Source organism: Eptatretus burgeri, chromosome 10, assembly GCF_056783735.1.
Source record: "Eptatretus burgeri isolate ZD-2024b chromosome 10, Ebu_testis_v1, whole genome shotgun sequence".
Taxonomy (NCBI): Eukaryota; Metazoa; Chordata; class Myxini; order Myxiniformes; family Myxinidae; genus Eptatretus; species Eptatretus burgeri.
Window position 1 is genome coordinate 59169433 of NC_140970.1, and position 24484 is coordinate 59193916.

Consider the following 24484-nt stretch of genomic DNA (forward strand, 5'->3'; position numbering starts at 1 on the left):
ATGGTGAAGAACCTCAAAGGCATGATGAAGAAGAAACTCAGAGATATTAAAAACCATCCCTGGGAATATCACTACAAACGAACTGCAGCTGGAAGTTGTCCTGGACTCAATGACGATCCTGAAGAGAGCCCTCGGCATAAAACTTTGAAAGCAGAAAACATCACAGCTTGGTCTGTAAATCGTGACGTCTTACCGAAATGAAGGTGAATACTTTGAGCCTGCCCTGGGAGGACTTCCTTCCACATTCTGAAACCCACATATGTAGATACCAATCACACACACACACACACACACACACACACACACACACACACACACACACACACACACACACACACACACACACACACACACACACACACACACACACACACACACACACACACACACACACACACACACACACACACACCTGGGGGGCTCCATTCCACTTTCTGGAACCCATATATTGAGATACCAAACACACATACATATACACATACACACACACGACGGTGGATACTTTAAGACCTGGGAGGGATTTGTTCCACTTTTTGAAACCTGCATGTAGAGATAAAAACCAACAACACGCACACACACACACACACACACACACACACACACACACACACACACACACACACACACACACACACACACACACACACACACACACACACACACACACACACGACGGTGGATACTTGGAGACCTGGGAGGGATTCGTTCCACCTTCTGAAACCCGCATATACAAAAAAACTTCAGCTTGATCCGTGGATCGTGACCCCTCCCCAAAATGAAGGTGGATACTTTAAGCCCACCCTCGGAGGGCTCCATTCCATATTCTGAAACCACACACACACTTTGAGATCCGGCAGGTCTCTGTTTCATCTCCTGAAACCCACCCACATGTGGAGATAGCAGGCAACAGCAGCAACTTACACATACACACACTTCTGTTATGGTAATCCAGTTTATATATGTACACATGCATAAAATACATAAAAATGACAAACCTAAAGATTTACCTTTGAACAGAGTTCTTTGAAAGAGGAATTCAAGGAGGAAATTAGTAAAGTTCAATTGAAAACTGTATCAAGGCACAGAACACAAAATGTCGATCTATGCTCTCTGCCTTCACAGCTAGATCATGGCAAACACGTGATCGGATGGACCTTGTTTTTATACCTGTATCGATGTCGAAGTGAGGGGTAGATCATATTCGGAGATCACATAAAAGGTCAAAAAGAGCGATATCCGGCAAAAAATACAATTGCACATTTTCAGCGGATGAGACCCCGCACGGCACCGCAGAGCCCAACACAGGCTGAAACGTATGTCTGTCTAATCGATGTTCCCATGAGAGTGCAGATACTTTTACTGAAATGAACAACCAAGCAGCTTGGAGAGCGCTCGCCAAGTGGCTTAAGCACTCCAACAAAACGGCTGTTAAACGGCTAGTTTGGCACTCTATGAGCAAACACATTAAACATACACCTCCTGGAGACGTCCGAAATGTCAAGCAATGAACGCTGACGTCTCCTGATGTTTATAAGCATTGCAATGTACCCAGTGATTCATAGCTATGATGAACAGGCATTCAATAATATGAGTGAGGAAAGTGAAAACAACAACTTTATTGTTAAGAAATCGCTGTGGCCTGTTCCAAGTCAATGCAAGGTTGAGCAGGCCAAAAAACATGGCAGCTTGAGACCCCAGCGAGGTTACCCAAGAAATGCCTCAAGACCCAGACAACGTGGTTGCCGAGGAACACCTGTTGAAGGATATAATTAAATAAGGCCGTTGATTATCTTCAAAAGGGGTGATTTAATTAACCCAAACACTCAATTTTCACTCTTGTACATCGTTGGAGTTATTTTAGTATGCATGCAAATATAAAGGCTGCTAGGTTTTATTGTTTTGAGTTATGGAGGAGACACACATACACATGCACATACACATACACATACACATACACATACACACAGACATTTATTAGTATCGATGTAACTAGTGAGTTCATATTCACGTGTCCAACAATTACAGTGGTATACTAAAGTCTGTCTACTTCAATCCATGCTTTCTCGTACCACAATTTCAAACAGCTATTTTTCTGGTATTGAAGATATTTATTCATATTCTTTCATTTATTATAGTTATAACTGACTGAAACGTTTCATCTCAACAGAATAAATGATGGGCCAAAACGTTTGAAAGAAAGGTAAAATTTAAGTGAGAAATCTGCTAATGCTCTGGAGTGCATTACAAAACTTTGGGACAAATGGACTCCAACATAATCCATAACAAATTAAATCAATGTCAAATCCAGTTATGGCATTTCACAAGGTAAAATGCAATCTCACTGATTATTGAATATATGTAAAGATGGATTTGATTTATTTTATTTTATTTTTTGGTTGGGCTTCCACTGCCGAAGGCACCAGAGATATAATGTTTTTTTGGGTTGTTCATCAGCCTGGCTACCCATGTCCATCTGTCTGTGATCAATTTGTGAACCACTGAAGGGGTTTTTAACAAGCTTGGGACAAAGGTGTATTATGATGCAAAGATGAACTCACTCGATTTTACGTTCATGTGACCTTTCGCTGAAGGTATCAGATTTTAGTTACCACAATAACTTGTGGACCATGAAAGTGATTTTGACCAAACCTTGTACAGGAATGTATTGTGATACAAAGATGAACTGAGATGATTTTTTGGTTCAAAAGGTCAAAGGCCTAGAGTCTGTGAGCCATAACAAATTTGACCACCAATGGAGGAACTAAAAGCCACTGGCTTTTCGTTAGTTTGATCGCTAAACTGTGTGGAATGATGTCATGGACATCCCTGATTCTTAGCTGAATCTGATTTTTGCTGCCATCTTTGAAAATAATTGTCAAGTTTAGGCCAATTTTTAACATTTCGGAGAGTACACATTTACATAGTGAATCTACGCCCCACGCCCCCCCCCCATCCACAATACCCCCGCGTGAAGCCGTTGCCACATAGCCTATGTTGCCCCCCCCCCCCCCACACACAAAGTTGTATTCGTTCCCCGAGTTTGGAGTTTAACTTAAAAGATGTGGCTGTGCATAAGAGATGGCAGAGAGGGGGAGAGACGGATATATTGTTTCGAATTTGGAAGTTTACTGCACTCAACATACAGGTCCTATAACTCAGTTATATCGATAAGTAAATGTGGATAGATAGCTCTTTTTCCCTTGTCTAATGGGTAATTAAATGTTCCTGCGCTGTGGAGTTATTTTGAGAGTCAGGTTTTCCTTTTTGTTCTATTGTTACACCACCAACGACGACAACACCAACGATGACAACAACACCAACGAAAACCCTCTGCTCCCAGCATTCTCCGTGCGCTTGCTGAAATGCGGGTGTGTTCAGAATGCATTCGCGAACTGAATTCCATTCCCTAATATGGACACGAATCGAATCGCTTGGCTGCGCCCCAAGAAATGGAATGCGACATCCCCCACTACCATTCGCTTGGTGGCACGCAGAGTAGGGGAAAGGTCAAGCCTCTCCCATCGGCTTGCTTGGGCACTCCAAGAAATGGAATGCGACAGCCCCCACCGACGGCGAACGAGTCACGCCGGAAGCGAGCCGTGCCCCAGATGGATAAAAAGGGAACGGAGAGACAGAAGTTGGTTCTTGGTCCTTGGTGCTTTGTTGGTGGTTCTTCGGTTGAATCGACTCGAGCGGATTGTGAAGGATCGGCGCCTCGTCTTCACCAGGGCGTGTTCTGGAGCGCGAGAGGATCCGCCAGAGCTCGGGAGGCTGATCGCGGCTCGCCGGTAGCTGCATTCATCTCGCCCTCGCTGGTGCCCGGTTCGAACAGCTCGAAGACCACACGAGGTGGACAGGTCCGAGGCAGATTCTGGTCTGCAGCTCGCCTCTCCTCCGAGCTGGAGGCCTCAAAGACCACTGTGGGTCCGAATATTGTGTGTGTGTGTGTGTGTGTGTCTGTGTGTGTCTGTGTATGTGTGTGTGTGTGTGTGTGTGTGTGTGTGTGTGTGTGTGTGTGTGTGTGTGTGTGTGTGTGTGTGTGTGTGTGTGTGTGTGTGTGTGTCTGTGTGTGTCTGTGTATGTGTGTGTGGCCCCAGTCTGCTAAGTAATGAACTGTTAAGTGCCTTGCTGTACATACGTGCTTATCAATATTCGGATAACTCTGCCCTTACGTGCTCCCCTCATTTCCCTTTTGTTTAATAAATATCCCCATTTGTGAAATGTATCAGCTCGTTCGTGTCCTTTCCTCCATTGGCTTAGTGTGCTGCGTGTTGGAAAATTAGCAAGGCCGTTGTGCCACCGTAAGGGGACCTTTGGACCGACGGATCTCGGTGACCATCCGCTCGGGTCACACACGGTTCGAGTACTCTAGCGGCTTGTTCCGTACGGGTGTCGTCGAGGGTGTGGAGACTCGGTAAATCGCCATGTGGACATCTCGGTATTTTGAAAATTGGCAAATAACCCGGTACCACGTGGTAGAAATATTGACGCTTCACGGTCCAATAAGGGACCCGTACTCTTTGGAGTTTTCCGAAGAACTACGATCTAAATTCCGGGTGATCGGCAGAGTCGACTCTACGGCTCCATCTAGCGGTCGTGGCCGTCGCCGATGCCCGGCCTGCAACAATATATATATGTATATTTATATATATATATATATATTTATATATATATATATATATATATATTTATATATATATATTTATATATATATATATATATATATATAAACACACATATACATATATACATATATATGAGCCTGGTGTTGGCGCAGTGGTTAGGGCAGCGGCTTGGGATCCAAGAGGTCCTGAGTTCAAGCCCCGTTGGGCCACTGAATTAATACACCAGGGGGTTGACTCAGCCTGTCATCCTTCCGAGGTCGGCGAAATGAGTACCAGTATACTGGGCCGGTGTATACCCCGGTTAAAATAGGTGTACCATATCCCTGTGTCGTAAGAGGCGACCAGGGTTGTGTCAGGAAGGGCATCCGGCGTAAAACATGTGCCAAATCACTATGCGGATCATACGGATGATCCGCTGTGGCGACCCCTAACGGGAGCAGCCGAAAGAAGAAGAAGAAGAAGATATATATATATATATATATATATATATATATATATATATATATATATATATATATATATATATATATATATATATATATATATATTGTTACGAATTCTGGCACGCCTGGCGTGCGATCGGCCGCGTACCTCTAATGGCAGCCGCGTCACCCACCGGACGGACAATTCAGTCGTGACCCTCCTGGAACTACCGCCAGGAGCCAGTCACGGGTGGGGGTTTAACCTCAGCACAACCCAGTCCGCATTCCACCTGCGCGAAATAGGGTGAATCGCCGAATGACGATATACCTAAATACCCGCGCGGGTAACCTAACGAGGGGTTGCACCACGCCGCAGGTCGGCTTCGGACACTAACCGCTTAAGCGGTTCGTTCCGTGCTACAGGGATAACCGAGCGGTGTTATTGCAAACCTTGACGGTTCCGATTCTTCTTTACTCGGGTGTTCAAAACCCACTACTCATTCTACAATGCAAGATGTTACTTTCAATGCGGTGAAAGGAGGACGTGACGAACGGAATACATTGCACACAAGGACATTTATTATATAGCACACATTGCACACACAACACAAGCAAGGAATCATGCACGTATTAACAAGCAAGGCAAATAAAAAGCAATACAACTGACGACAATGAGAATGTACATGCACTTAACAGTTGTTACTTAACAGGACACGGCGCCACAGCATGCATACAAAAACAACAGGAAAACCCTCCCCATAGGCAGGGAGGAAGACGGGGTTCGTAAACCTTCATGGTCTTGGGCCGTGGATGACCGAAACTCCCGCGAGACCGTGCTGGTTACCTGCCCCCTCGAGGTGTGACGGTGGGCAGGTCGCGACGCCTTGTTCCCACGGCAGCTAGCGGAGCCGCGCCTGCTCTCGGGCCTTTGCGATGACGTGGTCGGTGAGTTATCTCTGGCGTCCCTCGCCAGACGCGCAGATTCGCACCACACAGCTGGCAGGGCTGCGCCTCCCGTCTGCGTCTCCGAGGCGTCGCCCGGACTCGCCAACGGCCCGCGCCTTCACCGACAGGTCGCCCAACGCCAAGACGAGAGAGCCCGACCTCGACTACCAAGAGAGGGAGCTCGACCCCGACAACCAAGAGAGAGCTCGAAGATGAAGCGACAGGATGACGTCCACCAAGAGAGCAAGTAGAATCCAACACGACCCTGACAGAGAGAGTGAACCTCGCGCACGGTCCATCTTGTATAGCGCGGGGCTCTGCCCTTCGCTCCTCCCCGTTTTCGGCTCCACCTTCCTTCGAGAAGGTTCCCGAACAGGGGCGTTCCCTCACCCCGACCGCCTCACCAATCGGCGGCGAGCTGCCCTCCCCCTTTCCCTCACACCAATCGCAAGGAAAATAGGCACGAAAAACCCCCACAGGCCTCACAAGAGCTTTTGTTCTGCCAATCCTCGGACGGTTTCCGCCACAGAAACCGTCTTACCCTGGTCCGCGGAGGATGGCGTTCGTAAGCGGGCGTAGTGGCGAAGATGGTGGTGATTGTTGTGGGGGTGGTGTGAGCGTGGTGGGCGTTGTGGCGGTTGTTGTTTGCGTGGAGGTTTGTGGCAATGGTGGCTCAAAATAACGATAAAGAAAAACGGCTCTCTCAAAGAGTCGCAGCCCGGTGAACACGAAGGATCCCCTTTAAACAATGGTGGGGACCTACCTGCACATAAACTAAGCGTCATGACTGATCTAAGGACCCTTTATGGCGTATTGCGAATCTCCACAGCCGCAACGATATATATATATATATATATATATATATATATATATATATATATATATATATATATATATATATATATATATATATATATATATATATATATACAGACACACACACCACAGCAATTATGTCATTTTAAACGACTTTTAATTCTTGGTAAATAAAATATCCTGAGCATCAACCAATAATGAGCTGCAGCCAAATAACATGTTAAAATCAGCCTAAAATTGAAAATCATTTTCAAAGATGGCTGCCAAAATGGTATTTAGCTAAGAATCTGGGATGTCCATCACATCATTCAACACAGTTTAGGTATAGAATTAACTAAAAATTATAGTGGCTTTTCGTCCACCTATTTGGTAGTCAAATCCAAAATTTCAATGGCTGGTTCATGGACTACTAATAGTTAGAGAGCTGGCTGAGCTTCATTCTCAAATTTGCGCCCAAAAGGTTTGTTGATCTCATTGGCCAGTGATGACCATCCTATTTATAAAAAGTGATTTCTTAAGTGCGGCTTTCTTGGGGTTAAGGATCATTTGATCCTTCAAGTAGACCCTTCATGCCCTTCCAATCTAAACATCGTGCCCAAACTGCCCCTTCGGTATTTGGACACAGTGTGAGATGTGTTTTAATTACATTTGTTAAGAAGTTTTAATCCCTGGGGTTAACGGATAAGAAAGGGCTAATTTAGAGTTCATTAAGAGTTCAATCTCAAATTGGCGCCCACCACCCGTTCTGATCTCATAAGATTGCTTCACCCATCCACCAACTAAATTCATCACTTTAGAACGATTTCTGTCTGGGGTTTACGGATAAGAAGGGTCTTAAGGGTGCAAGGGTCTTCATATAGCATCTGGAATACAAATTACAACCTCATTCCGAATGCCTGGTTCCATTGCGTTGTCTTCACTGACAACCGTTTTATGAATCTCGAATACGCTTCAGAGGTGTAGATATAAATTAGGAAATAGATGAGAAAATATAAATTTGTGGGACAGGGTTAAAATTTTTCACTTTTTCGAGATCCACTTCTCCCAGTACAGGTAGCATTTTCCGGCCAACCTTGACAATGAGATGATTCGCAAACTGAGAAATCCTCTACTCATCCGGTATATGCTTAAAGTTTATATGAACTTCGCCGGTGTATCACTGTACAAATAAACAAATTAGATAAGACCAGAATAATCTCCACTTGTCTTTCGACATGTCTCCGATGACCAGCACCAACAGCTGTAGCTCGGCCCATGTATGGCATGGCACTCACTTAGCTGACTGATTTGTTTTTCACCATGAACCGGCAGAACTACGCGAGATGGATGGCCAATGACCGTTTGGATCTCATGAATATAGAAATTACGCATCCAGGATTGACCAACATACTGAACGCTGGAGTGTTCTCGGTTAGGACCAATAACGAGTTTGCACGCCTTCCATTTGACCTCACATTAGAGCAGACAGTCAATGCAGATGCAGCATCGAGGATGACTGGATTCACATCGGCGACAAACAACTACACTGCGCACGTTCGTTGGAGTGTCACAAAGGGCAGTCGTGCAGCAATTGCAAGTGAGGCCTTAGCTATGGCCGGACTGGTACATCATAGCGACACTCAAATGGAAGTCAGTCCATCGAGAATCAAACGCGACAACGAGGATCTCAAGCGAATCACCTCAAGCATTGTCTCATCGGTAAGTCCATTCGCCATCGATACCGATGCGCCGCTAATCAATATCAGCACAGGGAAGAGTGTCCCCGTTGCCGTCAAGAATTCTCTGCTCAGTGTACCGTAGGAAGGTCGCAGGATGCATGAGAAATTCGTTCGCGAATGCCTTGATGATCCGACATGCTTTGAGCGACCTATTACCCGCAACAAACTTTTGACATTCGCGAAACAGTGCGTAACCAACCGACATGCCCCACAGAACAAAAAGGAAGCAGAACTGAGATGTTCAAGCCAGTTACTCGGAAGACTAGCCTTCATCGCGGCTAAGGCCGAAGTGGACCTCGAATTCCTCTTCACATTTCCACTCACACCTGTGCCGTTGTCTGTGTAAGCGCGATCGTTCAATGGTGCATACAGCAAAGAGTGCCCTTTTCGACAAGCTGGAGAAAGCAGTACCTGATCACGGCCATCCGACTGATGTGAAGGTACATCTGATAGATGGAAATTTTCTCCTTCACTGTCTACCACCAAACCTACCCCCGACTTACGGTGGTCTGTCATGGGGTATCCTCGTTGCGGCCTTATCCCACCAGTCAAAACGTATAGACATAGCGTTTGACACTTACGAGGAACCTTCTATTAAGGACTGTGAACGGGAAAGACGAGGAGCCAAAGAGCAACGTTACGTTATCAGTGGCCCGGACCAGATAAGACTGAAGAACATTGAGAAAGCTCTGAAATCGACTTCCTTCAAGAGAGGTCTACCGGAATTCATGATGGATGACTGGGCTGGGGAGCAGTACCGACACATTCTGGAAGGAAGAATCGTTTTCCTTGGTGTCAACGGTAAATGTGCCAAGTATTCTGTTGTGAATGGTGGAGTGCAGAAAGAATTAATTCAAGATCTGTTCTGTAATCACCCAGAGGCAGACACGAGATTGTGCTTCCATTTGACAGTGGCTGACCTTGATTGTCAAGATGGCGACATTGTAGTACGTGCCTCGGACACCGACATACTGGTGATTCTCCTTCATCGATTTACATGTACAATTTGGATGGAAGTTGGGACGTCCGGTAAGGATAATCGACGCCACATGAACGTTACTAATGTAGCAGCGCAAATCGGTCCGGATGTGTGAGCAGCTCTGCCTGGCCTGCATGCATTCAGGGGATGTGACTACACATCAGCATTCGCAAGGAAAGGGAAGAAACGGCCGTATGATATAATGTGTTCCCACGACAAGTTCATTCGGGGTTTTTCATCCCTCAGCTACAAAGAGCCGGACGATGAAATGTTTGCCGTCCTCGAGGAGTTCGTCTGCCTCGTATACCGTGCGAAAAAGACCACGACGCTGAACAACTACCGATTCGATGTTGTCAATCGCACGTATAACCGCAAATCGAATTCCATGCGACCGTTCGACAAACTGAAGAGCATTGAAGGCAGCAGCATCCCACCTTGCTCAGCTGAGTTGCGGTCACATAGTGTAAGGACTGGATTTGTGGCTATAATGTGGGGCAGTTCCCACATGGCTACCATACCGAAATCTCCAACTGCGGGATGGGAAATCGTTGATGGTCACTATCGAGTCATCTGGTTTGATGGACATCAACTGCCCCAGGTGCTTGTTCCAGAAATACCACTTGAAATGGACGGTGATCCATCCAGAACGGATGATCTCATGATTGATTCATCATCTGAAGGTGAAGCAAGAAGTGATGATGATGATGACGATGATGATGAATGATCATGATAGTGATAATTCTGAAGGGTGAATGAGTCAAAATACCTGAAATGTCAAGCCTGTTTAGGTGGGCCGAGATCCTCAAAGTTATTTTTACTTTGTAATGGTCAGTAATTTTTATTCGTTATAGTCTCTGATATGTAGCATGTTTAGTTTTTGATAACCTATCATATTATTCGTATAACTGGCTCTGATTCAGAGAACAGTTCAGAAGTGGAGTTGAGACACGCATCTGGAGTTTGTCAAAAAATGCATCTGTTTGTGTACCAGACGTAAAAATGCATCTGTTCGTGTACCAGACGTAGACCCATCTTCGAGCACATTCGACAGATTTCTTATATCATTCTGTGTTTACAGAATTGTCATGTCATCTCCCTCTGACTGTTAGCACAGGGACGATATTTTGTAGTAACCTACTCAAACTCATCATGACAGTGACAGTGCATCGTATAGTCACCCTCTTCACTTTCAATTTCCTTATGCTATGTTCATTTTTCGACCCCCAATGTGTTGAATTGTCCCCCGGTTATCACAACATGGCCCATCACTGTATATCAAATCGATTTCACTGAGAGTGTTGTGTGTTCATCTTGCCTTTATATCAGTTGCGTTTGATGATCATCGTGCCACATATATTACAATACACATTAGAATCAACATAGACTACACCCGCATCATCGCTTTTTTTTCATTATCTCAATGTGCCCCCTCTGCCTCTCGTGTTTCCTTCTCCGGCTATGTGAAGACCCTTCTTATCCGTAAACCCCAGACAAAAATCGTTCTTAAGTGATGAATTTAGTTAGTGGGTGGGTGAAGCAATCTTATGAGATCAGAACGGGTGTTGGGTGCCAAATTGAGATTGAACCCTTAATGAACCCTTAATTATCCCTTTCTTATTCATTAACCCCAGGCACTATGGTTTCTTAAATGGTTGTAATTTGTGTTTTTTGTAACTATGTATAGACCCCCGTCATGTAAATGAATGGGCGTCAGCTCAATCAAATTATTTTTCCAAGGGCTATGTGAAGACCCTTGTGCCCTTAAGACCCTTCTTATCCATAAACCCCAGACAAAAATCGTTCTTAAATGATGAATTTAGTTGGTGGATGGGTAAAGCAATCTTATGAGATCAGAACGGGTGTTGGGCACCAATTTGAGATTGAACTCTTAATGAACCCTTAATTAGCCCTTTCTTATCCGTTAACCCCAGGGATTAAAACTTCTTAACAAATGTAATTAAAACACATCTCACACTATGTGTCCAAATTCTGAAGGGGCAGTTTGGGCACGATGTTTCGATTGAAAGGGCAAGAAGGGTCTACTTGAAGATTCAAATAATCCTTAACCCCAAGAAAGCCGCACTTAAGAAATCACTTTTTATAAATCGGATGGTCTTCACTGGCCAATGAGATCAACAAACCTTTTGGGTGCAAATTTGAGAATGAAGCTCAGCCAGCTCTCCGACCATAAGGGTCCATAAATTTGCACTTTAATTGAAAACTTGTGTTGCTGCAATAACTTGTGAACCACTCAAGATATTTCAACCATACTTGACACACTTATGGACTCTTGTACAAAGATGAACTGATTAAATTGTAGATTTCACAGGTAAAAGGTCATATGACCTTTGAAAGTCATTTTGCAGAACCATAACTTGAGTGAGAAGCATCTGATGTCTCTCTTTCTCTTTCTCTTTCTCTTTCTCTTTCTCTTTCTCTTTCTCTTTCTTTTTTTTATTTCCCCCCCCCTCTCTTTCTAGACCTTTGATGTTTTTTCATGTGACCTTTTAATATAGATCAAATGTAACAATGGGTTGACATCCACTGTGGGCAGAGGCATATCCATCGACACATTTGTGTCAAATTCAATCAAAATAAGTGTTACTATTTCCTTAAGAGTTCATGCAAATCCTGAGAAAGTGCTTTTGGCTTCATATTATAACATATTTCTTTTTATTATATCTAATTTAATGAATGTCTTATTGGATTCTGATTTTTGTACCGCACTGCGTGTAAGACCAGATAAAATGTATTTAAATATTTTGGTAACAATCTTGCCAGTGGGTTGATCTCATGTAGTGACTGGTTTTATTTGGAAACAATGTTGGGGTTGTAAATAAATCTAAATGGAAAAATAAGTATTGCAAGACTGTTAATTTTTCTTATGAAGTTTGGTGACTGCATGAAATGGTGAGAGAGGATGTAGGTACAAAATGAAAACTGACACAAACACTTGTTATAAGGGTTATTTGGAGCAAGAATTTCATTGTAATTGTGTTGATAGAGTTTGTCATTCTTACCACTTGTGAGAAAAATTCGGTCTTTTGGTGTTTTTGTTTCCAGGAATCTGAACAAAAACAAGATACTGTGATCACCCAAAATACTGTGGGCAACTTGGCTCGTGAACAGGTTGAAGTATGTCTGTGTCTCGTATGTTCTTTGTGGACTTCCTTTTCTTCACCGTCTTTGTTGTGCTTTGGGAAATTATCTATTTGTGTTGCACTATTATACTATCCTATCCCATTTCTTTCAAGCTTCGTCAAGGTGTGTGTGCACGCGCATACACACTCTTGTTCTGAGACAAAGCAATGCTGTACTTATCTCAGATATCCTTGCTGTAGGAGGTCACCATTCGGGGTTAGCCAATGAGGAACACTTAATTGAATGCAAAGTGCCGAGATGTGGAAATCGCAATTGCAAAACTTGTCCTATATAATGAATTGTACAGTAACGACTAGATCTTACAAGTTAAAAGAAACCAAATAATTAATTACATGTAAAAATTCAAACATGGTTTACTTATTGACTTGTCGCAAATGTGTGATTCATTATGTTGATGAAACAATGCAGAGATGTAATGTAAGAATGAATGCACACAGGAGCGGCATGAGAAACCCAAATATAAGAGTGGCACGAGAAACCCAGTAGTCGTTGTCCACTACTCACTCATCACTTCACTTGTGGATGCTGTCAAGATGCGAGCTTCAGTGTTCAGGTTGTAGAAAAGAAAAGTAGTAATGGCCAAAAAAAGGATGAGAGGAAAAATATAATGATCACGCAATTGCATAAGTGTAGAGAACTTTTCTAGATTAAAGAGTTAAAAACTACTTATCCATATGAATTAAATGAAATAACTAATGGATATGTACATACACCATAATGGCCAAAACATAATCGCCTCTGTTTTAATACCTTACCACGAGACTCTCGGAGATGTTACACAATTATGGACATAAATGTCGAGTTACAGACATACCACAATGAATCGTAAATGTTTTTTTGTTTCCAGGATTTTAACAAATGAAATATCTGCAGTTACTTAACAGCAGTAGAATAAAGATCAATAAAAACACAGCTGAAGGAAGTTTGGCAAATTCTTCACAGATCAATGAAAGAATGATCAAGGAACTCCCAATCCAACACATGGAAGCAATTCTGGACATGATTGACCATCGAATGTACAAAGAAGAGAAACCTAAATATGTTCATCGTAGAAAAGACAATTCCATCATCAAAATGATGCTTGATAATGAAAGGGTGCAAATTATCAATGCAGAGAAAATACAACAGAAGGAAGTGTGACGTAAACTTTCAGAAACAACGCAACAGAGAGAGCCACCAAGGGTTGTGTACACTTTGTGAAATGCAATTAACGGAAAAGTCTTCAACTATAATGAAACTGTACAATCAATAGATGTAGACTGGAGGAAAGGTTAAATAACACGCATCATTAGCCCACCCCTCGTGCAGTGGGAGATGGGGTCTTGCAATCACTTCTGTGCATTACTTGCAAAAGGACCAAATTATAGAGGTTACAGTTCTTGCTTTAGTTAAGGGAACTATATTTTGAGGTTTACAATTTAAATAAAGTTGAATACAGGATGTTGTGAAATTAACATCATTTTCAGCAATCATTAAAATTATGTATTTCAAGAGTAGGTGTGTGTGTGTGTGTGTGTGTGTGTGTGTGTGTGCGTGTGCGTGTGCGTGTGCGTGTGCGTGTGCGTGTGCGTGTGCGTGTGCGTGTGCGTGTGCGTGTGCGCGTGCGCGTGCGCGTGCGCGTGCGCGTGCGCGCGTGCGCGCGTGCGCGCGTGCGCGCGCGCGTGCGTGCGTGCGCGCGTCTCGATAAGAGTCCAACAAAATTCAGTGCACAGTGGAAATAAGAATGTATAAAGGCCGGTTGGACCATCCTTTACATATCGTACTCTAACCTTTTTTAACACGCTACATCACACTAAATTTGCAAAAGAGACGTGAAAATACCTTTGAAATAACAAGGGACGCCATTTATAGTATCAGGAAGAAAAGTTCCACGGATGTTGGGTCAAAGAGTTGATACAATCATATACAGTGAGCGAAGAGTTGTTTTGCAAGAGGTTACATGGCGAACATTCAAACAGAGAAAAACAGTGACAGGTGTATATATTAATTTATATTCAGCTGGTTCAATCTCTCAATTTTTAATCATAATGCTGTATTTTCTGTATTCCACCTTAGATATCGGGTTTATTTTGCAGAGCCAAGATGTTATGGTTCGGAATTTACGTTCATACCCGATAAACATTCATTTATAGATCAGGGTGAGGCTTACGGGTTAGTTAGGGTTAGGGTTACATAATTCCACGTGCATTTTTAAAACAAATCTTATCACAATGTGAAAGGGATTGATACGAGTACAGAAAGTGGTCGGATGTTCCTGTCTGACAAAAAATGAACTAATTAGAGCATAAATCTTGATCTTCTTTTGGCTGCACCCGTTAGGGGTCGCCACAGCGGATCACCCGTTATGATCCGCATAATGATTTGGCACAGGTTTTACGCCGGATGCCCTTCCTGACGCAACCCTGGTCGCCTCTTACGACACAGGGATATGTAACACCTATTCTAACCGGGGCATACACCGGGCCCAGTACACTGGTACTCACTTCGCTGACCTCGGAAGGATGAAAGGCTGAGTCAACCTCCTGGTGTGTATTAATTCATGCAGCCAACGGGGCTTGAACTCAGGACCTTTTGGATCCCAAGCTGCTACCCTAACCACTACGCGAACACCAGGCTTAACTAGAGCATAAATAAGGAGCAAAATTGACGATTTTGAACAATACAGATAAATAAGCCACCGAATCGTCTATAGATGGTCAGAATCGGTTTTCTCGACAGAAAGTAACCTAAAAATGTCTAAAAAAATTAATATTAATCTTTAAAAACAATATTTTTCAAACAGTTTACTGCATTTGTTTTTTTTAGTTCTCTAATTCGTTTTTTTTTTTAGGCCTTATTTATGCTCTCATTAGTTCATTTTTTTGTCGCACAGGAAAATCAGACCACTTTCTGTGCTCATATCTATCCTTTTCACATTGTGATATGATGAGAATACAAGACTGGACCCAGCATAATCGCTCAAGCTTCGATTTTTTTTATAATACGTCCGATAGATATATATATATATATATATATATATATATATATATATATATATATATATATATATATATATATATATATATATATATATATATATATACACACACACACACACACACACACACACACACACACACACACACACACACACACACACACACACACACACACACACACACACACACACGTCGGGGCATATTATGTGATACCGGTCGTCCGTCCCTCCGTCCGTTCCTGTCCGCACTCTAACTCCCAAAGTTTTCAACTTTCACGTTTCATATTTGGTACATAGGTACGGACTGTGGAGACGGTGTGTTGCGACATACGTTTGTCATCTAAAGTGGTTGCCATGGCAACCAGGATGCTGTTTTCCATCCGTTCCTGTCCGCACTCTAACTTCCAAAGTTTTCAACTTTCACATTTCATATTTGGTACATAGGTACAGACTGTGGAGACGGTGTGTCGCGACATACGTTCGTCATCTAAAGTGGTTGCCATGGCAACCAGGATGCTGTTTTCCATGTAGTAGCACAATTCTGTATATACCTTCTTGTTCTGGCATATATTGTGCTCACTTGCGCTCTTGTTAAATATTGGATCCTGGGTGGGTGGGGCTCCCAGAGGCGTTCCCCAAATTGACTCCATTCTAACGTCCGTGACATTTCCCAGATGTTGGATTCAGCAGAGGTCTGAACTACAACCTCAAGAGATTCTGTCAGCCCACTTGGGGCTGTTTATTTTCTTTTAAAGCAGTGCATAATATTGGACAACTAGTTTAAATGTTTTCAATGTTTGGTTTTTTAAGCCCTTAAAAGTACTGAAATGTCTTTTTTTATGAGCTATTACAGTTAATATAAAAGTCTCCCATTTCTCCCATTCCCAAAAATGTAACATTTGTTGACTCCAAAGCATTTTAAAATGACTTAGATTGTATTTTATTTTATTTTTGATAAAATACTACCTGATTTCTCTTCTATTCCTTATTTAACTTACATTTTCAATTCAACATTTAATCTCGACACATGTAAGTCACGTGCGTTTAATTGCTATTTGTCAAAATTGGCCCTAGCCAAACGTTTATGTTTAATTAAATTAATTAATTGATTTTAAAAAGTGGGCTCCAGCAAGAATGAGCAAACTACAGCAAGAGGGCCATAATCTATCTATATATTAATAAAACTCATCTTTAATGTATGTATGTATGTTCCCGAAATACAGCCAAAACGGTACACGATAGCGCAAAAATTTTAGTGCCACCTTACACACCATTCTCCTGCGGTGTGCAGTATCAAGTTTCTTTAAAATTGGGCAACGAAAAAATTATAAAAAAATCAATTCCCGATTCAGTCAAGTACTCTTCGGAGTATTTGATCAATGCAAACAACCTCAGCGGTATAGTTCACTGGAGCTATTATTATTTTTTTTTTTTGAAATGATTTTTTATCAACCGCTGTAACAACGGGTTCACGGGTCGTCGAGTCTGGAATAAAATCTTGATACAAGTAACAAGTCGCACTGTTAGTCTGTTTTGATATTTTATTGTCCTCATTTACAGAATACATGAGCACAAATAAATTTGCTATTTTTTTCCACTTTACAATACAAGTGTACTCTGATAGTAACTTAATGTAGTTGACATGTGAAACTTTGACAAAAACTTCATGTAGTTTCTTCCTCATACTTTTCTTTTCCCTCCAGTCCTTCAAAACTGCCACACATAGTCACCACGTATTATCACCTGTTTCTTCCTCTGAGCTTTCGGACTCGGACCGGGTGGACTTGACTACTGTGTGTGTGTGTGTGTGTGTGTGTGTGTGTGTGTGTGTGTGTGTGTGTGTGTGTGTGTGTGTGTGTGTGTGTGTGTGTGTGTGTGTGTGTGTGTGTGTGTGTGTGTGTGTGTGTGTTTTTTAAACAAAAAAACGACCTCTCATAAGGGTTGGCAGCCAATTATCTGGGTAGCACATAAACATTGTGGCCTGGTCATGTATCAACTCCACAGAATATCTCCTGCAGACCGCTTCATTACCAAACCGAAAAGAACCGGTTTCTTTTATGTACACCAGATAATGCTGGAAAATATGAACTCTGATGAACGGCTCACCCGAATCGGCATTTCGAGCAGATGGGAATGGGCCAGGCATCTGCCTGGGGAATGGCCAGATGGAGGCCCCTGAAGTACTGGCGAAAAGTGGATGCAGCGATGCGCTTCTCCGGCGCAGGCTCCCATACCTAACCTGGACAGTGCACTTGCTGCATCGCCCTGCCTTTGAAGCACCTGGCTGACAGTTTCCATCTGTCCAGGAAATGAGCATAGATTAGTCAGTTTCTTAATTGAGTATGCAAACTGAGCTATCCTGTTAGCCTATTCTGTAATCGTCTCCGTTACTATGTTGCCTCATGCTTTTCCCTCCAGTCCTTCAAAACTGCAACACACAGCCATCTCGTATTCTCACCTGTTTCTTCCTCTGAGCTTTTCTACACCTGCTGACACCCTTCCTTCTTTTTATACTTGCCACTCATATCCTCACATTGTGTTGCATGTGTGTTCCTGTCTGTCTGTGTCCCCTTCACCATATTGCCAGTCCATCAGCCTTTGACCCCCTTTTGTTTAGCTCTTCTATGAGCCTTGACGACAACTCTTTAAAACTGAAATTCATGTGCCAACAACTTTTTGTCTTGATTACTTACTCGTATTTTCTTCTGTTTTTGTTTTTGCCTGCAAGCTCTGCCCCTCCTGCAAAATGATTGGGGTTACTGCCATAGGTTTCTAAAACCCTCCATTCTTCCACAAATTACCTTTTTCATTTGTTACATCAATTTGCACACTTTGCGCTGATTTTTTTTTCTTTCTCAAGAACATAACTGATTTAATACAATGTGATGTTTCGATAAATTCATTGTTGCTTGATTTTCATCTGGCTGTGACAATCTCAATATGTATATGTATATGTATATGTATATGTATATGTATATATATATATATATATATATATATATATATATATATATATATATATATATATATATATATATATATATATATATATATATATATATATATATACATATATATATATATATTTATTTTTATATATATATATATATATATATATTTATATATATATATATATATATATATATATATATATATATATATACATATATATTAAGTATTCAGACCTTTTGCAGATGGAACTGGAGCTCCATGGTGATGACGAGTTTGCTCGCACACTCGCAATGCTGGATGATCAAGAAGATAATATGCCCAACAGAAAAAAGGTAGCACATGTGTGTGCATTTCACCAATTTATGTCCACTTTTCTTGTATAAAACAAAGTTCTCTTTTCACTTCCATTTTTAGAATAAAGCACTGGCAAAAACTGTAACTATATCCTTTGTTTTGCTTTTCTCAACAAGTGATTGCTTATATAAATTGATAATATTGGAAAGAGTAGTCTCAAATGCCTCAGTCAGAGATGACGACTGTAATAGTGTTGTGGGAATGGTTTCTTGGGGTTAAAGGTGCTTAATATAGCGTAGATATTTATTTTGTGAATGTTTAGCATAAGCATTAAATGTGATATTAGATATGCATTACTATCATGTCTCGACAGATGACGTCCACCTCACTTATTGTCTGTGTCTAAAAACTGCCATCTTTTCTGACCTTTTATTTTATGTGTAAACCTTTAAAATCTGTCTTAAATGTTTCTCTTTAGCAATCGCCAGGCCACGGAGCACTAGTTTAGGTGGGAAAGCAGTCCTCCGGGTAGCTTGACAAAAATGGGGTAGGGGCTCCCGAAGTGTCAAGTAACAGATGAGGGGTCCCTCACCTATCAAGTGGGGTGAAAAAAGAGAGAGAGAGAGAGAGAGAGAGAGAGAGAGAGAGAGAGAGAGAGAGAGAGAGAGAGAGAGAGAGAGAGAGAGAGACAGACAGACAGACAGACAGACAGACAGACAGACAGACAGACAGACAGACAGACAGACAGACAGACAGACAGACAGACAGACAGACAGACAGACAGACAGACAGACAGACAGACAGAGAGAGATGGGGTGTGGTCATTTTGATGACATGCATGCCCGAGGAGATAAAAGGGCGCTGTGTTGGGTCGGCAGCAGATGCCATGACAGATTACTGCAAAAGGGTGCACAAATCTGCAGAGCTGCCAAGCGATGCCATGCCTCCACCCAGCCAGCCACACCTCCTCCCTCAGGTCGCACATAGTGCTCCCACTCACAGGACATGTATGCTGCGGTGCCACCCTGCATTATACCAGTCGTGCCATGCCGGCACAGCTTGGGTATTTCATTGTTGTCAGCCTCTAATGTCTATCTCTTGTGGTGTGATTGATTGGTCCTTAAGGACATAGTTTATTTTAGGATCTCCCTTTCGTTTGTTGTTTTGTCAGTGTGTATGTCGGGTAGTGGATAAAGGGATTTCTTTCTTGTATCGTTGACTATTTATTTTACATCGTGTAAATTCCGTCCCCATGCTATTGTTGCCTTGATTAAATATACTTGGTCTCCAGTAAATTCTGGTTCCGGTGGTGGATTCATTTGTTGGTTTTCATAAGTCCCGTTAGCAGTTGATTGACTGTGGTCCACACCATCTCACATACAATGTTGCTGCGGTCCACAATAGATGACCATGTCACTTGGCCTTCAGGTTTGATCGGCCTAATTAGATCAAGGCATGTGACGTCTATCAACATGTCACTCATCTGATTTTGGGACCCCAACCGTGGCTTTGGATGCTGGGATCTGGCATGGGATTTTCAAAACGGTTGACTGTCACAATCGCTTTGACACAACCTGCTGGACTTGAACCAGGCGACTAGGCCGAGTCCGACGACCGTAACAATATCATATACAGAGCTGATAACGGAATTCTCATTCTCACCCTCCCTCTCCTTATCCCAAAACATTCTATGGATTTTAATGGAATCCATAGAATGTTTCATAGATGTACACCGTTAATATCTGCAGCTTCCTGGTTTGATATCATGCACATGGGGTTGAACAATTGGTTCACTTTGTCTGTTTGTCTGCCCACAAATGTCATTTTATATTCAAGGAACCACTTGATTTCAGCTGAATGTTATACTTTAAATATTAATCAGAAAACTAACCTCCAGTTTAGCAGTATTTTAGCTATGAATTTGTCCCAATTGCTCATGCTCGTAGAGTTGAGATAATTTTTTTGGTGTGTCTGGCAGTCAAAACTGAAAATCATTCCAAACCGGAAACGTATTCTTTTTAAGTACGTCATAAAGGACATAAACTGGCACGAAGAACTAATGTAACGTGTTAAATAAGCTGGTGTAAATGACACAACATCAACGGTGGGAAACTTCCAAAAACGATCTCTTTTCGACAATCTTTCAAGGTTAACTGGCACAATGTGAGGATCTGGGGCTCTGAAAAGCCCCAAATGGTCTTTGAACACGTACGCAAGTCTAAAGGTCAATATGTGGTGTGGCCTTCTCCATGACTGCTTGGTGGGTCCCTTTTTCTTTGAGGCTTCAGTGACCTCAACAATTTACATGAACATGTTGGAAGGATTCGCTTTCTCTGAGATTGAAGACCTGCAACCCAATGTCATTTTTCAACAGGACAGCGCTCCCCCTCGTTGGACCTGAGTCGTTCAAGCCGTCCTGAATGAAAAATTTCCAGGTCGCTGGAATGGCCGCTGGAAAATATGTTGTCTACAACACCAATGTGGCAAACCTGCAGGATCTTTGTTCTCGGATCACAGATGTATGCGCACTGGTGGACACAAACATGCTGAGCCGAACGTGGCACAAACTCATGTACCGCCTTGATGTCCTACGTGCAACAAACGGAGCTTACATTGAAGTGTATTGATGGTGTGCACAAAACTTCCTGAGTTTCTGTATCATATCAACCAAAGTTATCCAGGTCTTTTTGGAACACCCTCTATTTATCAAAGCAATATAAAATTACACAGGAGTACATAAACAACAACATCCACAGCCAATCAGAGTTAAGCCAGAGATAGCCGTGACGTGTGACTCATGCTCACGGTGAACAGAGCCAGATAGGTAACAGATAGTGACCGATTATAAAAACATTTTGCTTTGAAACTCTCAAAAAGAAACAACATGACCATTCTATAGCACATCCGATTCATTTCCTAACACATATTTTTATGGTGCACGCTTGCAACATACTGGAATTATTGCTTAATTTCATGTGACAGGAAAATTTCCGAGTTGACAGCCAAACCCGGCTTAATTCGGACTCTGCTCGAAAGGCTGTCTTTGAGTTTGGGAACTCGGTCTGAGTACAGCTCTAATTTGGGAAAATGAGAAAGTAAAAATTGTTAGGAAATAGTGGAGGGAGTAGAGAAGGCAAAAGAGTAAGGGGAGGGAAGAATAGGGATAATATATATATATATATATATATATATATATATATATATATATATATATTGTGGTTGGGGGGGGGGGTGGAAGAATAGGCTACAAACAGTGCCAAAAAAAGTATGCACCCCCTTTCAAAATTTTCACCTTTTGTTGCCTTATAGCCTGGAGTTAGATTACATTAAATCAGACTTTTATCCACCTTTATTTACACATCATAACCCACAACTTCCAAGTGAAAAACAAATTCTACAAATTTTAGAAAATTAATTAAAAATACAAAACCAGAATATCTTGGTTGGACAAGTGTCCACCCCCCTGAGTTAATACTTGGTATAAGCACCTTTGATAGCAATTATTGCTGTGAGTCTGTTGGGATAGTTCTCTACCAACTTTGCACACCTTGATTGGGACAATATTTGTCTATTCTACTGTACAAAACTGTTCGAGCTTAGTCAAGTTGTGTGGGGAGCGTTGATGGACAGTGATATTCAAGTCGTGCCACAAATTTTCAATTGGATTTAGGTTCTGACTAGGCCACTCAAGGACATTTTCCTTTTTGTTCCTTAGCGACTCCAGTGTAGCTTTGGCTGTGTGCTTCGGGTCGTTATCATGATGAAAGGTGAACTTCCATCCCAATTTCAGCTTTTTGCAGATGCCAGCAGGTTTTTCTTGGATTTTTCTGCATTTTACTCCTTCCATTTCCCTTCTATCCTGACAAGTGCCTCAGTTCCTACTGATGAGAAATATCCCCATAACATGATGCTGCAACCACCATGCTTCACAGTGGGGATAGTGTTCTTTGGGAGACGTGTTGTGTTGGGTTTGCGCCAATATGTTCCATCTTGGTCTCATCAGACCACAAAACTTTTTGCTACATGGCTTCAGAATCTCTGGAGTGGTTTTTGCAAACCTCAAATGGGATTCAAGGTGGGCTTTTTTGATTGATGGCTTCCTTCTTGCCACCCTACCATACAGGTCAGACTGGTGGAGTGCTTGGGATGCTATTGTCACATGCACACAGTGACCAATCTTTGCCATAAAGGCATGTAGCTCTTTCAAAGTTGCCTTGGCTTCTTGGTGGCCCCTCTGATCAGTCACCTCCTTGCTTGGTCATCCAGTTTAAAGGGATGGTCTGATCTCGGCAGGGTCTTGGTGGTACCATACGCCTTCCACTTTTTCATGATTGGCTTGACTGTGCTCCAAGGGATATTCAAGGCCTTTGAAGTGTTTTTATACCCAGCCCTTGATCTGTGCCTTTGCACAACTATATCCCAGAGGTCTTTTGAAAGATCATTAAATCTTGTGGTTGAGTCTTTGCTGTGAAATGCACTACACTACCCAGTAGAGGAAACCTCCAGGAACAGCTGATTTTATTTCTGAAATAATCAGAATCACTCCAATTTAACACAGGTGGAGGCAAATGAACTTGGTGTGTGATTTTGAAGGTGATTTGGTTACACCTGAGCTAATTTACAATTGCTCTCATAAGGGGGGTGGACACTTACCCAACAAAGATGTTCCAGTTTTGAATTTTTAATTCATTTTTTGAAATTTGTAGAATTTGTTTTTCACTTTGGAAGTTGTGCGTTGCAATATGTAATTAAAGGTGGAAAAAGCCTGATTTAATGCAATTTAATTCCAGGCTATAAGGCAACAAAAGGTGAAAAATTTGAAACGGGGTGTGGACTTTCTATAGGTACTAATGACCGTTTTTACAGCCATTTTTCCCTGCTGTGCAGGGGTTGGCTTTTTCTTGAGGCAATGTTTTATGGCCGGATGCCCTTCCTGACGCCAACCCTGGTCGCCTCTTACGACACACAGGGATATGGTACACCTATTCTAACCGGGGCATACACCGGGACCAGTATACTGGTACTCACTTCGCCGACCTCAGATGGATGACAGGCTGAGTCAACCCCCTGGTGTTAATTCAGCAGCCAACGGGGCTTGAACTCAGGACCCTGGGATCCCAAGCCACCACCCTAACCACTAAGCCAACACCAGGCTTACTTTCTATAGGTACTGTCGGTGGGATTTGGATAGTGGTGGATTGTTCTTTGATGGATGTGTTGATGCTCTTCCTATGTTTTTCTTGAATTCCAGGCCCGGGTAGAAACAAAGAATGACACCCCTGTTGGCCAGCCAAAGAAGCATCCACACTATAGAGGTGATTAATAGGAGGCTCCTTTAACTCCTTCGGGTGACTTCTGATGACTTCTTCAAATCATGTTTCATTCACTACTTTACAGCACGAGCTTTGCAGCACCCATTTTCATTCATCAACTGCATCCAGACTAACTGCCAATGGCTTCATACTCTCTAAGCAATCACTCCACAATATATTATACCAAAGGGAAGAATGATTTAAATTTTTGTATACCTGTGTTATGATTTTCATTATTGTATACCTGTGTCATGATTGTGTTGTTTGTGAGAGGGTCTCATC

General features: G+C 42.3%; 1 protein-coding gene across 10 annotated transcripts in view; it reads left to right on the forward strand.

Annotated features, from left to right (window-relative positions):
* Positions 1-24484, forward strand: part of RFC1 (replication factor C subunit 1) — a 191305-nt gene that overhangs the window by 65201 nt on the left and 101620 nt on the right. For 7 of the 10 annotated variants that reach the window (XR_015062484.1, XM_085898573.1, XM_085898572.1 and 4 more), the window contains 3 exons: positions 12569-12640; positions 18821-18928; positions 24142-24205. Coding sequence is in view for 9 of the 10 variants with exons in the window: in XM_085898573.1 (XP_085754699.1) it covers positions 12569-12640; positions 18821-18928; positions 24142-24205 (244 nt within the window). In the remaining variant the exon portion in view is untranslated. The remainder of the gene's footprint in view (positions 1-12568; positions 12641-18820; positions 18929-24141; positions 24206-24484) is intronic. The other 3 variants (XM_085898574.1, XM_085898579.1, XM_085898575.1) reach the window with 2 other exon arrangements.